General features: G+C 37.0%; 1 protein-coding gene across 4 annotated transcripts in view; it reads left to right on the forward strand.

Annotated features, from left to right (window-relative positions):
* The window catches only part of LOC139735403 (uncharacterized), a 71389-nt gene that overhangs the window by 24502 nt on the left and 23358 nt on the right, over window positions 1–23529 (forward strand). For 2 of the 4 annotated variants that reach the window (XM_071646153.1, XM_071646155.1), the window contains exons 5-6: window positions 11746–11772; window positions 19362–19451. In XM_071646153.1, coding sequence (XP_071502254.1) covers window positions 11746–11772; window positions 19362–19451 — 117 coding nt within the window. Of the gene's footprint in view, window positions 1–11745; window positions 11773–19361; window positions 19452–22624; window positions 22862–23529 lie in introns of all 4 variants that reach the window. The other 2 variants (XM_071646156.1, XM_071646154.1) reach the window with 2 other exon arrangements.

The following is a 23529-nucleotide window of genomic DNA, read 5'->3' on the forward strand; positions in this document are numbered from 1 at the left end:
CTTAGATATGTTTGTTGTTAACATGTTCAGATGATTATATTTTTAACCCATTGTAGACTAGTCTTGAGTATTCTTGGGCTTGGGTAAAATCAGTCCGTCTTCAAGCCTACAGCTACTGACTTTTCATATATATACGAAAGTGAACTTTGAATTCCACCCAGCAACAGTTTCTTGTAGTTGTAATCTGTTTTCCTGTTTATAAGTCAATGTGTTTTCCTGTTTTTGTCAAATGTGTTTGTGTGTTTTTTGCATTTGTGTTGTATATTACTTTTTATGTATTGTTTTGAATAGCTAAAAATATGTCTTTTTTGTATTTGTATTAATTACTGTAAAACAAAGAATGTTAGCATGCATTTCAATTTTGTGAATTTTGTGAGAGACAAGAGTCTTGAAATTAAAATACATGTGGAAGTTCTTGTCTACACTATATGCATTGAATGTTAGAGGCAACCTGCGAAAATTTTATGCTGCGAAGAAGGCCGTTGGCTCCAATTCGCGAAATTTCATGCCGATCGTGTTTTGCAGTATCGTGTACAATAGCTTTCTGTGAACCCAACTAAAAGAATGGAGTCAACTACATGACCCAGAATTGCTAGTGTGGAAGTCTTTACATTCATTGTACAAATAGCAAAACAAGCCAAGAGTAAGACCAGTATACCACTGGTTCCCGATGAATGCACTAGTAACACAGCCAGAATCTCAGTAGGGAATGCCAGTGGTAGATGTGCATAGTTAGTACAAACTGTACACATTATATCCTTTGCTATGTCCGGAACTTTTCAACCGTGCAATTCCACCTTCAGATGAAGGGAGGGTCACCCTCCTTTTGCTAAAACCTCGTGAGGACTCTTCATTTTTTTTTTTCTCTCTCTCTCTCAGCGGCATTATTTTGTGTGCCTTACCACGCATGACAGCAAGCTCAAGAATAGGTCCTACTGCAAATGTGAAGGTCCGGAATTGGTTGCTTCCATGCTAGAATACTCACCACAACCATATAAACAGACATGCCAGTCACTTCTCTCTTATTGGCCAACAAAACGTAGTGTCTCTGAGATATGTTCTCGCTGCTTGGTTGCAATATCCTTATACTCTAAATGTTTTCCAGTTTCTCCTTTCAGTTTCTTTGTTTTTTCCTGTATGTGTGTATTTCCCTATGAAGGCACAATTTACCATTTGGAGATGAAACAAAAATCCAGCTTTAGTGCTTCAAGATAGTTCTACAATGTGAGTTAGGCATAGAAACAACCAATGTTTAATCATGATAATCAATGTTAAGTATTGTTAAATGTATACAAAAAGTGAACGATAGTTGTAATGAAATTGTTCCTAGAATGAACCATCTACAGTTATGGTTTCTAAAGGAAAATAGTGACATCACCCTATACTTTAAACTTTATTGCAAATCTTTATATGGTAGGATGTTTTGTGATACAACGGACCTATGCACATGCATAAAATGTTGTAACTCGAAAATTTTTTAAATCACTGCTCCCAATGGTAAACAGTACCTGTAATTTTAAAAACTATAATCAGGTACCCCTATTTGGGTATCTTGTGTGCAAAAACATTCAGTCTGTGTTTGTATGTATCTTTCAATGTCTTTTTTTTTCTCAGGGTCACTATAGTTTGTGTTCCTGTGTTGTATACCTCTCATACAATGATGGGAAGGATTATATGTAATATGAATGTTTCTCTGTCTCTATCTCCGTTGCTATTTCCTCTTTTGTATGTGTACATTGTGATTCTTATACATTTATTTTTCTATTCTATTTGTAATGCCTTTGAATTCAATCATGGCAAAAGAGATTTAGAATGAGTTGATTTCCTATCACAGCCAGTTCTTTCCATGATGATTTCAAGATCATTAGGCTATTGATTGCTTCCTTTCCTAGTCTACTAGTAATGGAAAATATCTTTTTGACCTTTATTAGTTTCAAAGTGAGTTTTTAGTATTTTGCAAAGTCATGATTCAGTTCAACACTACATGCACACAAATGCAATTGTCTTATTATCATAAATATAAGCAAGAAAAAAGCTGTTTTTTACAGTATTTAGAGGCCTTCATACTGCAATTCTTAATGACCTTTAGAAGATATCTCATGGCCAGTAATAAAATTGTATAAATTTGCCAGTTGACGATGTCACTGCTATTAGAACTACTCGACACAGTGTAGTATGCACGGTCAATCAGTGGAAGTAGGCCTCAGTGAACTCAAGTCCCGCCTTCCCCCTTTTGTATTGTATGAGCCAAGAGAAATGGACTCTGTAGGAAGTCTATTCATAATTCTACGCATTCTTTGCATTGCCCACTATGTTTGCACGTTTCGAAAAGTCAATAGATGAAAAAAAAAATGGAAAAGAAAGAGGGTCAATGGTACGATAAGATATGCCCTTCCTCTTGCAGAAAAGGTTTTATTTTGTAGTCAGATGGGCTTTTTATAGCATTACCACAGTCTGCAATGGCAGTTTATTGAACTGAGCAATGCTCTGCGCTGTGTTTGGTCTCAATTTTAATTCATGGATTGGGGGAATGGTTTTCTTGCAACATAATGTTTTCCGTACTGCTGTAAAATTTTTGGTGGAATTGGAATGTATTTGAATGACCAACTCAATTTGACTACATGGCTTTAGACACACCGCCACTCTCAGGGATTCGGTGGGAATAAATCTTGTTTTTGTAACTTGCAACTACAGTATTAGGATTGATAGATTGTTAGATATGCTCAGAGCATGCTTACACTGTAGATTGAAAGTAAACATTTATTGTTGATTTTTACCATTCATGCTGAAATGTGCATTTAAAGGATCAGTCTAAAGATATGTGATGAAAGCAAATCAAGCAAGAAGTTGTGTTGTCGTTTGTTACATTTTCTATCATTAGAGCCTACAGCAAAAAACACCATGATATCACAGGATGATCATTGATAAGGGGTGCTTAAAAATTTCCAGGACAACCTAAATATTCCTTTCATTTTAAATGCTTTTGCTGAAAGTTGATGACATAGTGAATATTAGAAAAGTTTTTAAAAAATTAGTTGGATATGTTTGAAATCTCATTAAAAGCCTTACTTTTCTTGCCTAAAGATCTTTATTTTTCAATTACCCCCCATTCACATGGGTCGGATGTTAAAAACATGAGGCTGACATAGCACCATAAGAGTATCTAAAACTTGTTGCAAGCATGGACCTAACAGTAGGTCCATGTTGCAAGTGACCTGCTCTAGGATCTCGGACCTAGGTCACAAGGGATTTCATGTATCAAGCAAAATTATTCACTACAACAAAATTTGTATGCCTCTGTTTTTCCATCCAAGATGCTGAAATATCAAGGTTTGGACCACCCTGTATTAATGTGATAGAATTTAATAAGGATGACACAAACTTTCACCATAGTACAGAATTGACAGTAATTGGCATGTTAAGTACTGAACGCATAACTATAGGTATTTTATTTTTATACCCCATGCATACTTTTTGAGCTATTTTTTTTTTACAACTCAGCTGTTTTAATGCAGTCATACAATTCAAGAATTAAATTATGATGTGCATGCATACCATACTTTTTGCTATGTCCGAGTCTTGGGATGGTGATTGGTTGACCGAAGCATAATGCTACTATAAAGATATGTGTGAAATTTGAATAGTTAGATATTAGTAAATTAGGTCTGTAATTACTAGCAGAGTACAACCAGCACGTTGAATGGTGGTGCTTCAATACCTAATCTGTAGATCACACTAAGATATGATCTTATCTAGAATCAGAAATTATAACAGATGAATAGAGGATAGATATTTGTTTATTTTGTCAAAATGAGACTGGAACATAGCATCCTTGAAGCTGAATTATGAGAGAGATATAGGTTGAATATTCTTAATCTTAGTCCTAGATCCTAGGTCCCAATGCTATAATCCAACTGAAAAACCAGTATGGTTCACTGCAAATTGTCCTAGCCAGGTATTGGACGTTGGCTAGATATAAAAGTCAACTGATATAATTAACCATAGACATCCAAATGTTTCTCCTTATGATCCTAGATTAACAGAATACCAGTCCTGTGACATAATCAAAGAGCTTTTGAGGATGTTAATACCTCATTCTGCCAAGATGGTTGTCTATTGAGAGTTGAAACTACTTTTGAAAGTGCCTCACAAGTATCTATTTGCAAAATATTATGCTTGTGAAGTACATGACATAAACAGTATCAAATATTAAAGTGACTATCAAAAGAAGATTCAAATATCACATGTAGAGATGTGAGAAAATGCAGAGTTTTATGCTTGCATTACATCTTGAATTATTTAATTATTACAAGTGTACAATCCAGGATTTAATAATGACCTCCTTTCCATGTGGCATAAAATGCAATCAAGTATCAGTGCAGTGCTATACCTACACGGAAGAAACTTGCTGTAGGAATAAGTTCTATATATTTTGACTGTGTTATCAGCGAATGATGAATGCAGATTATGATCATAATCAAAATCTTGAACTGGTTCCTTCAAATATTCTCATAACTGGTATGCAAGCTGTAAACTTGCCTAGGTTTGTCGAAGTATCTTGACACCATATATGCCACTATCTAGAGTCCTGAGCAAATTCTCAGAGGATTTCCTGTATCCACACACTTATTGTTTGTACTTTGAAGCAGCAAATAATTTTCTCTTATCAAGCAATGGGCAAGACAAATATCACATGTTGTTTGGCGAATTCTAAAAGGTCAGACCCAGTTTCTCTTTGTGATTTTTTTTCATCTGTTTGAACTATAAATTGAAGCCACACATATGTTATAAACTTCTAGTTGAGTGTGCTCAAATTTTTATTTAGCTTATGTTTGTTTGACTGCCATCATATCAACTTATTTATCTATCTATTTTTTTAAACATTTCCCTGTATTGTCCTTGAGTCCACGTACCATTTGGAAATGCCCAATAAAACTCCATTGTGGATGTGAAAAGGAAACCTGAAATCATGGATTTCTAGTCCTCTGCTCATTATACCCCCGCCAAACGAAGTTTGAAGGGGGTATATAGGAATCAGCGGACGGTCGGTCGGGCGGTCGGGCGGTCGGGCGGTCGGGCGGTCGGGCGGTCGGTCGGGCGGTCGGTCGGGCGGTCGGTCGGGCGGTCGGTCCGTTGCAAATCTTGCGTCGCGAACTACTTCCTCAGTTTTCAACCGATTCCCATAAAACGTGGCACAGATGTGTGCCTTGGGTTGTAGATGTGCAAGACGTATTTTTTGACAGTACCCAAAAGTACGTTGCCATGATAACGGCATATTATGGGCAAAAATGGGTACAAATCTTGCGTCGCGAACTACTTCCTCAGTTTTCAACCGATTCCCATAAAACTTGGCACAGATGTGTGCCTTGGGTTGTAGATGTGCAAGACGTATTTTTTGACAGTACCCAAAAGTACGTTGCCATGGTAACGGCATATTATGGGCAAAAATGGGTACAAATCTTGCGTCGCGAACTCCTCCCACAGTTTTTGATCAATTTGTATGAAATTAGGTACAGATGTTCATCTGAATATGTTAATGTGCAAGACACATATTTCCGCAGTGGCAAAAAGTGTGTTGCCATGGTAACGGCATGTTATTGGTAAAATATAGGGCAAAATGCTTCATGGCAAAACTGCTTCATCAGTGTTCTTCCAATTCTCATGGAATTCATATTGAATGTTTGTCTTAGGATATAGGTCAGCATGACACATTTCTTGACAGTGACAAAAAGTATGTTGCCATGGTAACAGCTCACATATTATGAGCCAAAATGATGGAAAATTTTGTGTTGCAAACTACTTCCTCAGTTTTTGCCCAATTTCCATGAAACTTGGTACAGATGTGTGCCTTTGGTTGTAGATGTGCAAGACGCATTTTTCGACAGTACCCGAAAGTACGTTGCCATGGTAACGGCATATTAATGGCAGAAGATCAAGGAAAGATCTTGCGGATTTAACTACTTCCTCAGTTTTTTGACCAAAGCTTATCAAATGTTGTTTTGAACAAAGCTTATGAAATGTTGTTTGGTGGGGGTATAACCAGTCGCTGTAGCGACATTTCTAGTTAAAGATTTGTGTTATATGTCAGTCAAGGCTTGACATTAGCAGTGGCCTGATATTGATGTAGGGCCATCAAACAAACAAACAAACAAACACACACACACACACACAAAACACCTTTTGGTTGCCAGATCGGACAACTAAGATTCGGAAATAGATTACTACAATGTTTGCTTTATTTAGTACCATTACATGTCTTTTTCCACAACATCTTCTTTTTCTGACCAGTGATTTCAGTGATTTTAGTGGCCCAAATGGGCAACCACGGAAAAAAAAAGGTTATTGTTGAGCCATGTGTTAGGTATTCTAAAGTTGGTATATGAGGTTAACATGTGCACATATTTAATACTGGGATGAGAGCAATGAAACTGATCTTGAAATCTTGAGTGATTTTAGGTTGATAATAAGCAGCTGATCAGTCACTTGTGAGAGATTTATTGACTCCTCCTGCTGACTGTCATATGGTATGGTTTGTGCAATATTCATTTTTAGTGTTACTTTGCAGAGTTTATTTGCTGTTAAGGGCATGTAAACTGTACATCATTGTTTATAGAATTTTTTATGGACAGCATGGTTGAAATGCAATGTGAATAGTTTTTTGTTGTTGTTGTCTTAGATGGAAATATCTTTTGTGTGAATAAGAATTAAGATAGGATCATATTATATAGAAAACACTCTCATGTAACAATATGGAAGCATCGAAGTAATATGAATTAAATGTGAACGTAACTCAAGAAGAAAAGCTGGAAGAGTATATAAGGAAAGAATAAGTTTTCAAATCAATCAAAGTGCGATATATTCTGACTGCATTAATTGTGAATATTTCCTTTATAATCAACATCCCCATCCCCAATAAACTTTTACAAAATACAGTAAGCTACATGTAGCTCACAGGTTACAGATAAAGATAAAGTTAAGTTACAGTTAAAGATAAAGCTGAGCATGATGTGTACAAGTCAATACACATGATGTGAAGATTTACTGTACATGCATTTCACATGCAGCTCTTTATATTTGTCTTTAAACACTGATACTGTCTAATTGGTGCTATGGGTAAACTGATACTTAAGGTGCATGGATACTTTGGTATGTGGTAATAGCAAAGGGCAGTTGGACTGTAGTACATGCTTGAAGAACTGTATACATTTAGGTTGTAAAGTGCTGCCAGAGTTATCAAGTTTTAAAAAGAGGCTTGGGCCATTGTCGAAGGAAATCAAACTGAAACTGAAACTGAAATTAACATTTGTCAGAATGTCTGACCATCAAGTAGCTGTTCATTCAATATGGAACCCCCTCCCCAACAAAGAAAAAAAAAGAAAAAAAGAAAAAAGAGATTGAATTCTTGGCTAGTGATACAATTTTAGTTGATTTCTGACATTAAGCAATGTCTTTACCTTGCATACATAAGACCAATGAAATTTGCTATGAAGATTGCCATGTAGGCCTACTGTTGTCTAATTACTGACAACAAATATCAAATAATAGCCATGAAGGGTTTTACATTTTCAAATGAACTTGTGTGGAAATGTGTTTAGAAATACTGTATTATGGCAACAAATTTTGTTTTAAAATATGTAAAAACAAACTGGCATCACACTTCTCAAAATATGTATCTCATGTCATATTTGGTCAGTCATGGTCCAGCAGTATATTTCAATTGAGATGTACCGGTACTTTATTTGGATTGCACATTCACAGAGTGAACAGTATGACCTCTAACATCCCATGAAAGCAGTGGAGCTTACCAAGTTTGTATTTTTCAACATCTGCCATGGCATGTTCAAAATACAGACATATTTTTGCAAGAAAGACACCAGAAATTATGTGTTTAATCATAAGAGCTGTTGTGTGGAATGCTACAGCTGCTTGTGGCTGAGCAAGAACTGGCAGATCAGAGTTTTTACACATTAGTTACGTTCAGACGACAAGCCTTAACCTCGAGGTTAGGAAACCTCTAGGTTAGAGCTTGTAGTTAGGGACCGTGAAGACGCACTTGTAGTTAGCTAACCTCGAGGTTAGCTCAATGTTAAGAGCCACGAGAAATCTTATGGTTAGCGCTCTAACCACAAGCCGCGGGGGGTCCCCACTCGTAGTTAAGCACCGTGTGGACACACAAACCAACGCACTCAAAGCGGCAGGAATTTAACCTCGAAGTTTCGTAACCTCGAGGTTAAGATTCGTCGTGTGGACACACGTCGTAGTTAGGGGGGCAAGAGCTTAACCTCGAGGTTAGGGCTTGTCGTCTGAACATAACTTATGCAACCTGGTATAAAAAGCACAATTTAGAAATGCAGACACGGGATTAAAAAACAATAGAAGTTCTTTATTGGTCTGAAACCTCTCTTCGATGTATGTGCCATATGGCACTGTCAGTCATGTCTGAGGAGGTTGGCATACAGAGTACACACTGTGTAATAAACCAGATGTAGTATGTCTGTTGTACATAGGAAATATGATTGATACTGTATGTCACCTTCTGGAGGACTAGTAGCTCTAGAATTACAGATTTTCACATTTGTTTTGTCTATTCTCAAGGCTTTTGTCTAAACACTACCTTCATTGTACAACAGTGCTGACAGCATTATAACCATTGTTCGTGAAGCTTTTTGTAGGTTGCCAGATAGGACAAATTGCATTTAAAATGAATTTAGCAAGCAATTGTATTGCATGTATATTCATATTTTCATTAATTTCCATGTTCGTTGATTCCAAAATAAAAACTCAAAGTTTGTTATGCATCAAGAGTCATCCATTCTATGAATGCTTTAGTACTGTCAACGACTGATATTCATTCTCTTCTGCACCTCCATATAATCTGGAGCAGAAATCTGTCAACATGCTGGGAGGGCAATGATTATTCTTGTAAAATTATGCAAAGCTTCCGCAAGTATGCAATGAAGCACAGCATGTAGGTTTGCTGTCGTTGTTGTTAGAAGTGTTTGACAGGGTTTCCCATGGCTGAAGAATCTATGAATATTTGAATTTAAGAATTGCAATTATCAACGGATTGGCATTTTAGGACTATATTACTTGAAAACCACTATACAGGTAATGGGGTCCATTTGCACAGGCAAAAACTTGAGTATGAAAATACCAGTTTCCTATATACACTTTTAAGATCCAGTAGAGAAAAAAAGTCCTATATAAATTTTTTTAGTAGTGCACACCCCCCCCCCCCCCCCCCATGACATGCTACTGCTCCTTACCGAGATGTCCAAAAGCCCCAAGCAGTTTTTCTTTTTTGGCTGAACAAACTATGAATATTTGAATTTAAGAATTGCAATTAACAACGGATTGGCATTTTAGGACTATACTTGAAAAACCACTACACAGGTAATGGGGTCCATTTGCACAGGCAAAAACTTGAGTATAAAAATACCAGTGAGTCTTCCTATACACACTTTTAAGATCCAGTAGAGAAAAAAAAAGTCTTTGTTGGTAGTGCACCCCCCCCCCCCCATGACATGCCACTGCTCCTTACTGAGATATCCAAAATCCCCAAACAGTTTTTTTTTTCCATTTTTTTAGGACATAATAATATTGAAAGAAACTGTTCCCTCACTCATATGTTTTTTTTTATATTTTTTTTTAATTTTTAAATTGACATGTAACAGAACCATCCCAAAATATTACACATGCAGCATGATGTACATACATAACTGGTCAACAGTCAGAACTGGAAAATAATGTTTTTGTAATGAGTGCATAACTTCTCATTTTAAGAGGCTAAAAGTTTTCTGTTTTGCATTTTAAACTAATTAAAGAAACCAGGTGATCGAAGGAAGGTTTTACATTTTAAAATTTGCGTCTGTTGTGTATTGTGTAACACATAATAATATCAATAATGTAGGTGCTATGCAGTTATTTATTTTTCATTTTTTAAAAACCATTATTATTATTTTCTGCAACTAAACAAAGAGTCTTTTAAACATTGAGAGGGTAATATTTTTCTTCCAAGGTAGGGAGAGTCAAATGACCAACAGCTATTTTTTTTTTTAATATGTGAGTATTTACACTAGGAAAACATCAAACAAGTAACAGTAAAAACTAGGGGACATATTTTGGCAGGAAAAAAAAACCCAAGTTTTTCACACAGTCCCAAATGTGTCAGATTTGTTAGGTGTGATTTGAGTTCCCATGTGGTTCTCATGAGAGAAAGCAACAACAATACTCACCACCAGGTGGCTCACCAAACAACGATTTTCATAACTCCTTTGACCCTTATCCACATATAGCCCTCTTTTGTGTTATCTGCTTAAAGCCACTATTTATCATTTGAAGATTAAAAAAACAAACAGCTTTAGTGCTTCAAAATAGTTCTAAAATGTGAGTCAGGGATTGAAACAACCAACATAAAAATTTTCATTTGTATAATCAATGCTGAGTAGTGTAAATATACAAAATGTTAACAGTAGTTGTGTTAAAATTGTTTCTAGAATAAACCATCTACAGTTATGATTTATTGAGAAAATTAGTTATATCCCCTTATTTTCATGGCTTTATTACAAATTTTTTTATTTGGTGGGATGTTTTGTGATACAACTGAACTATACATAATTCATTATATGCATCATAACTCAGTTTTTATGAATCACTGTTCCCTGTAGTAAACAGTGGCTTTTAAGGACCCAGTGGATTAGGATACGACCTTGCTTTCATGTGGTTAAATGCTCTTCTGCATGTATATAAATTTTTAAAAAATGGATGTAAACAAAAACTCTACCATGAATATATCAAGCAAACAATCAGCTACTGATTAAAGGAGAATATTTTTGTTCCCTCGTTTCCTTATTTGTGCAGTCATCATACATTTAGGCTTCATTGAATTCTGTTTATTTGAAAAGTTCAGTTTTTTTTTTTGTCTTGGTACATTTGATATGTGATGATGTTTACATTTTAAACCAGGTTCTATGATTTTCATGTAATCTTGCTTTGTTTCATGTGAGCAAGCAAAATGTTTTGGCCTTGGCATTATTCTTGAGGTAATGTGCCATAATAAATGCTGGGTTAAAATATATTATGTCAACTATATGTTTTAGTTCATGAAGAAGACCCAAGGATTTCTTCTTGCCAAAAATATCTTGCCAACTTGTTTTTGAACTGAATGTTCATAACAAGAAATTTAGTGTGCGAATATATCTTAAATTATTCAATCTGTGACATAGCCCGCCTCTTTTCTGTAATCTATTTATGTAATCTATTTTGTAATCAATGTATGTACAATTTTTGTATTTACAGTTTACAAGTCTTCATGTTGTACAATTTGAAATGACTTTTGTTTGATTGTTGTGATGTAACTTGAGAGTGATATTGTCATTGTTGTGCTTTATGATACATTAACATTAAATTGTGTGCTGTTGTGATTATGATTGCTTTCTTTGTTTTTTTAATCAGATCTAATTTCTTTTGAATTTAATGACACTTCAGCAGTAACTTCCGACTGTCACGTATTCGAGAAACCTGCCTTCCCAGATATACAGCAAGAACTAAAAGTGAACCAAATAAATCACATCTAAATTGTTTTGTTGATGGATGTGATTTGGTAATATTACAGTATTCTGCCTCTGGAGTGTGACTGAACGTCTATATGTGGATTCTTTCTAGATTTCATTGATGATTTTTGTTACTTTCTTCCTCTCAGACTCTACTGATTAACCCAAATATTATGTTCTTTCTTTTCCTAAGGATTAACAATGTCTAAGAGCTGTCCAGGTACCGTAAAAAATCTCTCTTAAACCTTAGTGTGTCTCCCTCACCATCAACCCCTGTGTGAATTATCTGTTTGCATGTCTGATTACATCGTGTCCTGTACCTGTTTTAAAAATAAATTCATCCATGTCACACACTTTGTGAGTCACAGGAATAGATTTTTAGTCCCCCACCATTAGTTTCATCTCTATCCACTACTCCTGTTTTTCTTTTTAATGTTACACTCATCACAGAAGTGCCTGTTTACCCGATTATTTCAGGAATCATTATATTCATCTGAATTTGAGATAGAGAAAATGAAATACCCACACATCCACTTCTTAAAGATTTCATTGTTCATGGGAGTTAGGTGTGTCTTTGTCGGTATTCCTGACACAGGCTAGATCATCTTCAAGTCAAAAGATGCAAGATAGTAGACTGTGTTATTTGAATGTTTGTATGGTTCAAATGATTTCAGCGCACATTCATTCATTTCATTGTATTTGCTGTGTACTTGTTATTTGCTGTCACATAGTCAGTAGCCCATCACCCTTCTGTGGAATTAAAAGCTCTCATTCATGAAAAAAAAAGGTGTACCAGACTAAATTTCCTGAAGCAATAATCAAGTAGCAAGCAAATATAAACCAATCATGTGATGACTGATGATAGAAAATTATGAAGTTTAAAACTCCTATTCCATATTCTGCTCACTGCAATGTTATCCATTTGAGAAAATATCAAAATCTGAGGCATCCATATTCATTTCTTTTCACAAAATGGAAGGTTTAGACCTCCCCACCCAGATTGTTAAAGTTTATTTGTAAAATCGTGTGAAAATTGTCATAAATTTTGAGATATGGTGATTTATAGATGTATGGCTTGTAGTATGTCTTCATTTCAGCAGAGCCCATTTCATGGTTCCTCTCCACATGTTCTTCTAAAAATCTGGTGGCGTGTCCAAAATGTGTGATGTTGATGTCATATGTCTGTGCATCTGTTTTTCTTCTCAGCTCCTGCCTCATTAACTCCGCAATACCTCTCAAAATAAGTCACATGACACGCTTCATCTGGCCAGGTTTACGAGAAACTGACTCGGGGGCTTTGGACACCGAACGAGGAGTGTGCAATTTGCGTGATACAAATTGGCATGGCACCTCATGTGATTGAAATCAAATTAAGAGCCGAGATCCATGGCAGCTGTCGTATCTTGCTGCAATATCAAGTTTATTTCAACTCTTTCATAATGACACTCGTTTCACCAGAGAGGAATGAGCTCTGCAAAATATAATGAATAGAAAACTAATAAATAGATAAATGACAGTAAAAACAACAACTAGCGGCAGATGTTTACCATAAGTAATTATGGCTCTCTTGAAAGTTCAAATAACAGAAAAAAGTCCATCATTACAGCAGCTGTTTTTCCCTCTAAATTGCTCTTTTAACTGTAAATGCAATTATTTACAGCAAGTTTGATCTTTTTTGACATAATATCTCCTACATGTTGTCAGTAAAAAGGGAATCCTCCCTCTTTCTCTCTCATGCATCTAAAAAGGGTGAAGTGTTCCCTCCCCACCCCAAAAAATATTCTGAAGGAAAGAATTTATCCCTTAAAGGTCAGTGAATGTTTGACCATAGTATACATTTCAAGAGCATTGCACCATTCTAATGTCAGTTAAACTTACATTACGGTGTCATATTGGCCCATTGCAGGATATGCCTTTTCCCCACAAATGTTATTTTAAATAGCAATAGCATAGAGCTCCTTTATTTGGCTGTTGTACAAACTGTCAATGTGTGCATTTTCTGGAAAGAAATGTTTGTCCAAGGCTACTTTGCAGAAAAATATAAAGCATAATAGATACGTCTGTGCGTACACCAAAAAATGAAGTATGGTTCACACACTGAGCACCAATTTGCTACATTTATATATATTTTGGCAAAAAAAAAAAAAAAAAAAAACACAGCAAAATGCAGCTTGCTGTGACTCACAAGATCACATGTTCATTATCCACAGCATGAATCCCCACTTCTAATTCTTCACAATGGTGTGCGCGCAGTTCTGCTGCCATAATGCCTAATGGGATTAAAGACTATGATATACACATCGTGTTATTGTTCACATGTGTGGCATTCACAAAAACAAAAACAAAAATACTATCAAATGTGAGGTTGTTTAGACAAAAAACCACCACCAACAACAACAAACCACCACCACCACCACCAACAACAACAACAACAAAGCCCACACAAATGAGTATTACTGGACCATAAATTCAAGCCTTTATATGTGGAGAATTCTCACATGATGAATGAAGCAATGTTGTATAGTGCAGTCCATGTTAGGCTTTTGAAGTATGTATGAATGCATAGATGAAATCTGATGCATCCTCCATAGACCGAAATAGAGAACATTAATTCTTTTGATCATATCAATAATCAAATTTATAAATATTGATCAAATGACATGTTAAAGGGATCATACAGTTTTGGTTGAGACCTAATTTTGGGTTTCTAACATTTTTTTGGCAAAATAATGAGAAACCTCTGATGAAATATTGATGGGAGAGAATGTAATTCTATGAGGAATTCAACGTTTATTTGATGAAATTGGTTTTGAAATGGCTGAGATATCCACAGAAAAAAAGCAATTCTAATAAAGTGTGGGACCCACACTTTATTACGAATGCTTTGTTTTACTTTGTTTTTGGATGTTTCAGTCATTCCAAACCCAATTTTCATCAAATAAACTTTGAATTCCTCTTAAAATGGTATGCTTTGTACTATAATCATAAGTATTTTCTTGTTATCTCACAAAAAGTTAAAAGCCCAATTCTCATCTCCACCAATACCAGGTACTGTACTATCCCTTTAATCATGACCCAAGATGGCTGCAGGTTATATTCATTGGATTATGGTAGAAATTAATCCCATAGCCTGCAGGAACCTGCATTTTCTGTTTTTTTTTTTTATTAGAATCACACAGCTGTTTTAAACATGCATGGCAGCTTCTGTAAATCTTTTTTTTTCTTCTTCAAATACCCCTACTAATCTGTTCGTTTCTCTGACTTCTTTCCAAATAACCCCTTCAGTGGTGTGAAGTCTCCTCACAGACTAGCTTCCTTATTGTGCGCTATCCTTGTTTGTGATATTGAAAATAGTGTCAACAAAATTTGCAGTGATGTGCATGTGTGTGGGACTAGGGAGGTGGGGAAACCACCTCATGGGACCCTGTTCAGTTTACATTGGTAGTGCATTGCTCCTAGTGTGCGTAGGTGTGCGCACACAAACAAGAGTCAGCTTTTCTTCCATGCAGTCCCCTTGTGTCAAAGGTCATGGCCACCAATGTTTTGTTCCATGTAAAAACATGGTTCTGGGCTCATTGAAGGAAACCAGTGTCATCATTCAAAATCATCAGTCTGTAAAAAATTGCCTATCTACTTCCCTGCATGATTTCTTCATTGGGCTCAAGGTGGTAGTTTTAGTTGCTCCCATAAATGGTTTTTAGCTTCTTTGATCCCAGACATTATGTGTGTAATTGAGAAACGTCACAGCAGCAGGGGCGGATCACTCGCCCCCTCCCCCATTTTTTCTTTGTATTTACTTTTGTTTTAACAAAAAATAGAGGGTGCGCATGCCCGGTGCGCTCCTCCTGGATCCGCCACTGCGCAGTATACATGCTTGTGGTATAGACAGATCCTTAATGAGTTATATTAGTGTGTTTGTACAAGTGTATATGTTGTCTTTGTGTTAGTGTAGTTTTAGGCAGTCTTTGAAAGTTTTTCCATGATGTGTATGATACAGTATCTGAATTCCTGTCTCAAAACTTGTTTGATGTTGCCAAATATATGTTGTGGTTTGCAGCTGTCAAACAGAAAGAAGCAAAATCCACTCAAAATGTTTAACAAGCAGACAATATATTCAACACAGACTATTGACCTAGTCAAGATGATACCTCAACAACTTTGACACTCTTTGTTTTATTCCCATCCTAGCCCAATGTAAAGCCCGCCGCACACTACACGATTTTGCCCCGATTCACCGGTCTTAAGACCTTAAGACTAGAAGTGTGACGTCACAGTCTTGCCATTTTCTAGTCATACGACTGGGTCTTAGGGCCAGTCGTAGAGATTTGACATGTTGAATTTCTACGACCAGTCGTGAGCTTTCAGCCATTCACAATGCAGTAAAATGCAAGCGCATGCAGTGCGCACTGCGCGCGCTTTACAGTCGGGTCGTATAGTGTGCGGTGTCCGGTCGTACGACTGGTCTTAAGACCCAGCTTGGCTCAAGACTTTAAGACCAGTCTGATCGTGTAGTGTGCGGTGGCCTTTATTCATTTCACAAAGCAAAGTTTCATCATCTGCCAAGCCTTCAAGTAAAAAAAAAAACAAACAACAAATATCTGTTGCTAAGTGCTATCATAATTCCTTTGAATATTTTCTCACTGAAGACTAGACAGTCATGATGTGATCCAACCTGCTTACTGAATTTCTTTATCATGAGATCTATGTATAATTTTACTTTCTTTTCTGGTTATAAAGCTGGGAGAACAATGTGACCAGGACTCTGTTGCATAAAAGTTGAGATCAAACACAGAGACTCCAACTCTCCCGTTTTCGACGGGAGATCTCCCGCCGAAAACCCATTTTTGCAAAATCTCCCGTTCTCCCGCTTATGATTTAATTTCTCCCGCCCCTGGCTCTGTGTCTCCCGTTGGAAAAGATTTCTTACTTATTGCTATCGTATGTTGAAAAAATAAGCCTTAGATAGCACCAGAGAGCATCTAGAACCCTGGGAATTTCGCGCTTCGCACACATCAACTTGGAATCTCCCATTTGCTAGGGGTTTCAGGCGGGAGAATCTCCAGATCAGAAGGTGCTTTGGGTTGGGGTCTCTGCAAACATAAGTCCGAAAATCAAAAGCAAGCCTGTCAATACTCATATTCTGATTGGCTGATTGTGACTTAAGTTTGATTGTATCTTTTTATTCAGCAAGTCCCAGGTGATGTGTCAGTGATTTCTATCCTGACACTATTGTATGAGACATACTGGTACGTCACAATACATGTAGTAGGGCTTTTCCCTGAGACACGGTGATAAAAATTGGATCTACTGCGGGAGACGATAAACAGAAAGGTCTGACTCACAAATGAGCCGGTGCCTGGCCATTATGAGTTTGGTATCGAGTTGAATTATTGATCCTGTACAGGATGACGTCCTCCTATATGGCTGAATGAAAGCAATTTATGTTGGAGTGCGCTTTCTACTTGATATAGCTCGTGCTGTCTGTTTTGGAAAGCTACATCCTGGTATTCTTAGCCATTGACATGTAATGAATCAAAGTATTAAAGGGGAGAAAGGGATTAAGGATAAGAGGGTTGGCTGATTTTCAATACTCAGCCAGTAGTGATTGACATTCCCATGTTGATTTATAACATCAGTCTTGATCTCTGTATACACTAACACAGTGAAAAATACAGAATGCATGTCATTATGAAACTTCCTCATTTTTTTTTTAAATCCTAGAAAAGAGATATAGATTGTGAGTGTCAGTTCTTTATGAGTATATATAGAAGCAAAAAGAGGTAAATTGTCAGCTATGTATATACCATCATGCAATATTTATATAGTAAAAGCTGGTTTTTTTTTACGAATGAGGAGGTCACAGACATTTTATGAGAAATTGTTTCCGCCATTTGATGCCTACATGTAGGCTATCGTAAGTGCACTAATATTCTATTGTGTGGCAATATTTTTGCATATTGTTAAATTTGCAATGCAACAGTGATTTCGCAAAACCCTCATGAAAATATTAAAACAGTTTATACAGTAATGTATTGTCATGGCAGACTGTTACTTTTAGTGTAACATGAGATGCATTCTGGGACATTAAATAGTGCACATTTGTTGGCTGCAATATTCTCAAGCAATGTTACCAGTACCTTTGACAAAAGGTATGCATTCCTATTCAGTCTGTGCTGCTGTTATGTATGGCTCTTTCTTTGCTGTTAGTAAAATTCATCCGCCACGAAAGCAAAACCTGCTTGATTACAACGCAGTGTTGAAAACACGTTAGAGGCCGTCATAGAGTGAATTCATTTGTTTTCTGCTGAATAGATCCCAGAATGAATAGAGGGAGAGTGTAATGAAGTGGATAGAATGAGGTGCATTTACATTGATGGCAAAATACTGTAGTTTTTCGTGCAATATTTCATAACGCAAATACACAGCTATATACATTTGTACACCGCGAAATCCACCATGAAATACAGTACAAATTATCATGGTACTTGTAGGATATGGTGATTTACTCTTCTCATGAATATGCATGCAAGATTTCAGTGTGAATCGTGTCACTAAATACCACAGAGGTGTATATCTGACCTGGGCCCCGTTGCTAGAAACTTTGCGTTTAAACGCAACTTGCAACTGATTGTCACTGGCCAATCAAAATCATTGTTGCATGCATGTCTTCTTAATAGGGCAGACCCTGAGCCAATCAGAATGGTTGTTTCAAAATTAGCAATTATTTGCAATTGATTGCAACTTTCTTGCAACGGGGCCCTGACCTGACACACTTTCTGTCTTTTCTCTTTAAAAATATGCACAGAAGCAGTGCTTACCAAAAATATCATGGTATTTACCGAATGAGAACGGTATCAAGTGAATGACAGTGGTTTCCAATATTACCATGACATTTCACCAGTGAGAACAGTGCCAACAAGTCTCTGTGGTATTTAATGCAACATTAATTTGAATGTGAATGCACCTATTGTGATGTCACAGAAATTGCTACGAGCCCATTAAAACATCAAGGATGATTGGATAATGAGTTACTGTGGTGTGGTGATTATGAAGGACGATGCTCTTTTCATTATACTTTTAATATCTTTATAAATTACAACAGCAACTGTTTGATCATTCATGTAAGCCCCATTTTTGTACCCATTTTTCCATTGTCTGCATTGTAAAGTTACCTTTAGTGTGTCTGAATCTTGTTCCAGAAGCAAGGTGCATTTTGTTGACGTTGTGAAAATGCATTTGTAAATTCTGCATCTTTTTGCCATTTGATTTATATGTATTTTCAATGATCTTTGTTCAGTTATAGGTACTGGTAGCTCAAGAAGCCAAATTCTTTAATGCCTGAAAACTGTTTGAACAAGCAATTCTTTTGACAGAATTCATCTTGTGAAATCATTTTTTTCTTCTCATTTTTTTAGTTCCTTCTCCTTTATCTTCTTCTTTTTCTTCCCTTCCATGTTTCCTTTTTCTTCTTCCATTTGTTTTTTTCTTCCATTTCTTCTTTTCTTTTCTTATCCCCTTTTTCTTCCCTTATTCCAATTCTTACCTATTATCTTGTGTCCTTTTTTCTGCTCCTGTATTGGTATATTATCTCCACCTATGTAAATTTCTTCCTTTCATCCTTTTATCTTCCATTTACCATTCCTCTGGCATCACAATTATCTTCCTCTGACATCACAATCATCTTCCTCTGACATCACAATCATCTTCCTCTGACATCACAACCATCTTCTTCTGACATCACAATCATCTTCCTCTGACATCACAAGCACCTTCCTTGACCATGTTCTGTGGTAATCTCTCCATCTGCAGCACATGTGATTGGTCATGCTCTTGGCATGGATGTTCCCAAGGACCCAACTCCTCCTCCGCAGCCTGCCTCCTCAAACCAGCGGGCTAAGAGTAAGTATAGTCCACCTCAAAACCCACATTCACTCTCAGGAACTATCAGTTTTTACATCACAATGCACAAAATGATTTTTCAAAAATCATTAATTTTATGTGTTTGTGAATGCAGCTGAAGTGATTCTCATCATAAATTGTCTTGACTGCAATGCAGGAAGAAACCATCACTGCATGATGTCGTGGATCAGAGAAAATAATAACCCAGCTCAGCTCAGTGACAATCCCATTGTTTCATGACTGTGAAGTATAATTCATTGCAGATATTTTTTTTTAGACCTTGCACTTAAACTTATTCAGTCCTTGCAGTGGAAAGCCATTTTTTCTTGTGATGACTGGAATGAGATTTTGCCCTCCAAAAATGAGAGAAGCTAATGTATGACATTAATTCATATTGCCACTTTTCTTGACTGTCCCAAGAGAAGCCATTGCATCAAATTTTATGTCATATGAAAGATTAAAAAGTAAAGAATGTATGTCAGCTGAGAGGATGAGAGGAATTGAACAGATATCATTCTCATATGGAAATGTATATCCAGTGATACAACATTTTAGTATTTCCAATTCATCACTTCCCAAAGTCTGGTACTGGGTACCAAGGTATCTAACTTGACTGTAACATTATGCTTTTGATACCCTTCATTTGTTTTGTTTTTGTGAGTGAAACATCCCTAATGATAAGATATTTTCTATAGGTTGCTTGTTTCATATCAAGGATAATAGGTTATCATGCATTCTTTGAAAATCTGATACAATCACATAAGTTTGAGGTAATGGTTGTTTTGGGTTTTCATTACTACCAAGAGAAAGAGAAAGTGCAAGTGACCTCGTGGTTGGGTGACAAAGACAGTAGATGTCATCTGAAATGATGTTCAGATCATCATTACTCTTTGAGATGTATTGAATGATACCACAGTCCTTTACTCATGATATGCTAATGTGACATCATCTAATACAAGCAAAACAATTTTTTCTTTCTCCCAGGTAAATTGTCACCCCAGTTAAATATTTCTGGTTAGGGGCAGGGACCGCAGAATGTTTTTTCGGGGGGGGGGGGGGGTGTCAATAGTCCCCCACCCCCCTTAGATGGGAAGGATCTAAAAAGGGCAGAATCTTTGGAGATTGAAATTCATTTTGTCTTTTTCTTGGGCAATTTTTTCTCTTTTTTTGGGGGGGGGGATGAACCAAAAGTGTGGGGGAGGGTCTGCCCCTCCCCCCCCCCCCATTCCACATGCCCTGGAGGGCTCCTTGCTCTTAGAGTTTGATGAGCACAGACAACCCCATAGCATGGTACACATTGTCCAAAGTCCCCAGCACAGAAAGGGTTAAGTCGAGAGTCATACATAACAGGACCATTAGTGTCAAATTGCTTCTCGCCTGGGGATATATCTAGATTGGATCATTTATTTTATCATCCTGTGAAAGATGAAGTGTGTTTGAGTGGATAGAATACTTCATGTAGATCCAGATGGATGTGGGTGAACATGGTAGATATTAGGATGTTTTTTTAATGGAAGAATTGTTTTCATGCTGGAGTGAAGTGGGAACATTTCAATATTGACCTCTGCTGCCACCTGGAGTTATTTATTAGCAGGTTGTGTAAGGTTAAGGTTATGCTGTACGTCATACTGGAACAGATGCTTCCTGTTCCTCTCCCCTCTCCTCTTCTCTTTCTTCTTTCTCCATTTGTTTCTCTCTCTCTCCCTTTCTGATTCTCTCTCACTCATTCCTCTTTCTCACATCCTTTTCCATTTCCTTCCTCTTTCTGACTTTCTCTCTTTCTCACTATTTTCGCATGTCTATTCCATACATCCTATCAGTTTAGAATGACTTTGGTTCTACATCTACAGATCTTGCATTTTAAGTAAGGTTGCAGCTGTTACTTGCAAAAGGGCATTAGTGGTCCCATGAAAATTGCCTCCACAAAATTGAAAACAGCAGGACAGCTAGGCTACAGGGTTATTTTCAGACTGTTGAATTTGGCACCAATTAAGCCATGGATTAAACCTTGTCTCGAGTAATAGCAGGGGAAAGCGCTCTACAATTATATTAGTGTTTACACAAAATAACAAGGACATTTGCACAATCTGTAGTTGTAGTTCATGCTGGCAGTAGTCTGAGCTTTCACTTCACAACATGTAACTCTGGTACAGTATGTGATCCATTGATGTCTCTATGGTAACGGTAGAGACTTGGTGGATCATGCAAACAATTTCTGTAACCTTTAACCTCCACCTGCCTCTCAATTTTTGCTGTCTCTCTCCTGTGAAAAGCCTGAGAAGAGAAATAAGGCATATAGATGTACAGACACACACACATATCACAAGAACACGCGGACACACAAAGATACTTTTGAAGCATACACATAACACAAATACATTGTGTATTTACAGAAGAGAAAAGGATATTGGCCTGCCTGAACACATGTAACTTGTCATAGTGCTTCCTGTTGTGAAACTTGACTTTGATACACCAATGGAAGCCCAGGGAAAACATGGCTGAGAGTTGGCTCAGCAGTCACACTGTGCTCAGGCTGCAGGATTATGCAGCATGAGATGTGCACCCCACTACATCAAAGAGAAGTAGTGGGGTGTGATGGGGATATCATTCAACACCAATCTCTAGATGATTGGTTTTTGAAGTCTCATTTCACAACCAGATATCATCTGTATTATTAAAAATGGCAAATATTTTTGTTTAAAAATATGAATTTGTGAATGAAGATACACAGTGCTGTGAGCTTAGCGTGGACAGAAAAAAAAAAGGAAAGACAATTACTTTGTTTGTTGATATGTTAACATTAACTATCATGGAAGTTGTGAATGTTTCATGTATTGGTAGAAACTGTATGGCCAAAAAGAGATGTGTAAATTTGTGAAGACTGAGTGTGCGACCAGAAATTAGTGTACACACTGACATTAGAACTAAGAATGTGTTGAGGAGGGTGTATCTTGACTGTCAGTTATCATGCGATACTATCATGTGACACTATCATGTGACACCATCAGGTGATGCTTTCCTTTCTGATTATCTCCTCTAGCCTTATCTTTGATCTACACTTATTTTTTATGGTAAATATTTGTATGCATTGTTGTTGTGTTTGTGGTGTTAGTGATGAAGTGATTCACTCCGTTTCTCATTTCATGTGTTTGTAATTTTCCATCTCACTCCAGTTCCCATCCCAGACTTACAGCTCCCAGATTCTGACCCTCAGGAGCTGTACCCTCAGGAGCGTGTCCGGAGCCCTTCCCCTTTGCGTTCCTCTAGGTCCCCCCGAAATAGTTACCATGGGCCACCTCCGTCTGTAGCTCCTAGACCCCGGAGCCCCTCCCCATTACCCTCCCACAAACCCAAATCCAGGAATAATTCGTTCCGGCGTGATGAGGACTCCCTCCCTTACCATCACATATGTAAGTAAAGGGGCTTCCCCTGTCCCCACCCACATTTACTCTTTGCTCTTGAGTGGTGACCATTTCTCCTCATCTCATCTCCTGCTGTGCTGGGATCTCAGGCTATGCTGCCCTCACCTTTCTTATGATAAAGATGTGATCACCGATCTAGGCTAGTATTTTAACATAAATTTCTCTAACTCTTTGATTTATTTACCTCCGCATCATATTCTGGTTTGGTTACACTAACACTGATATTTCATTTCACTATATCAAGATTTCGTGGATTGGTTATCTAACGTTTGCTTCAACATTTTCTCACCTTTCTTTTCAGAGATCAGGTAGATGGTGCATAACAATTTCATTTCACTTTTATAATACTGATGTGTCTAAATGCTATACATTATGTTATACTCCACCATTTTATTTTGCCTATTACTGGTGTTGGTTCTGCTTACCTTGAAAAGTATGATAGATGAAGTATATTGATACCATTAATCAATGAGAGGGTAGAATCAGTTGCACTGGGGAGAAATACTGTAAGATTTGTTTGCATACTTTTCAAGAGGCTACTCTTTTATTCTGACAGTCAGAACAAAACAACTATTGGCCAAATTATGAAATCTTAAGAGTGGCAAGTTGGATTAGAATGAAAGTTGATTAACCTTTATAATGCGTGATCACTTTCA

This window comes from Diadema antillarum, unplaced genomic scaffold, assembly GCF_040938485.1.
Source record: "Diadema antillarum isolate AM-2024a unplaced genomic scaffold, OU_Dant_1.0 seq00000576_RagTag, whole genome shotgun sequence".
Taxonomy (NCBI): domain Eukaryota; kingdom Metazoa; phylum Echinodermata; class Echinoidea; order Diadematoida; family Diadematidae; genus Diadema; species Diadema antillarum.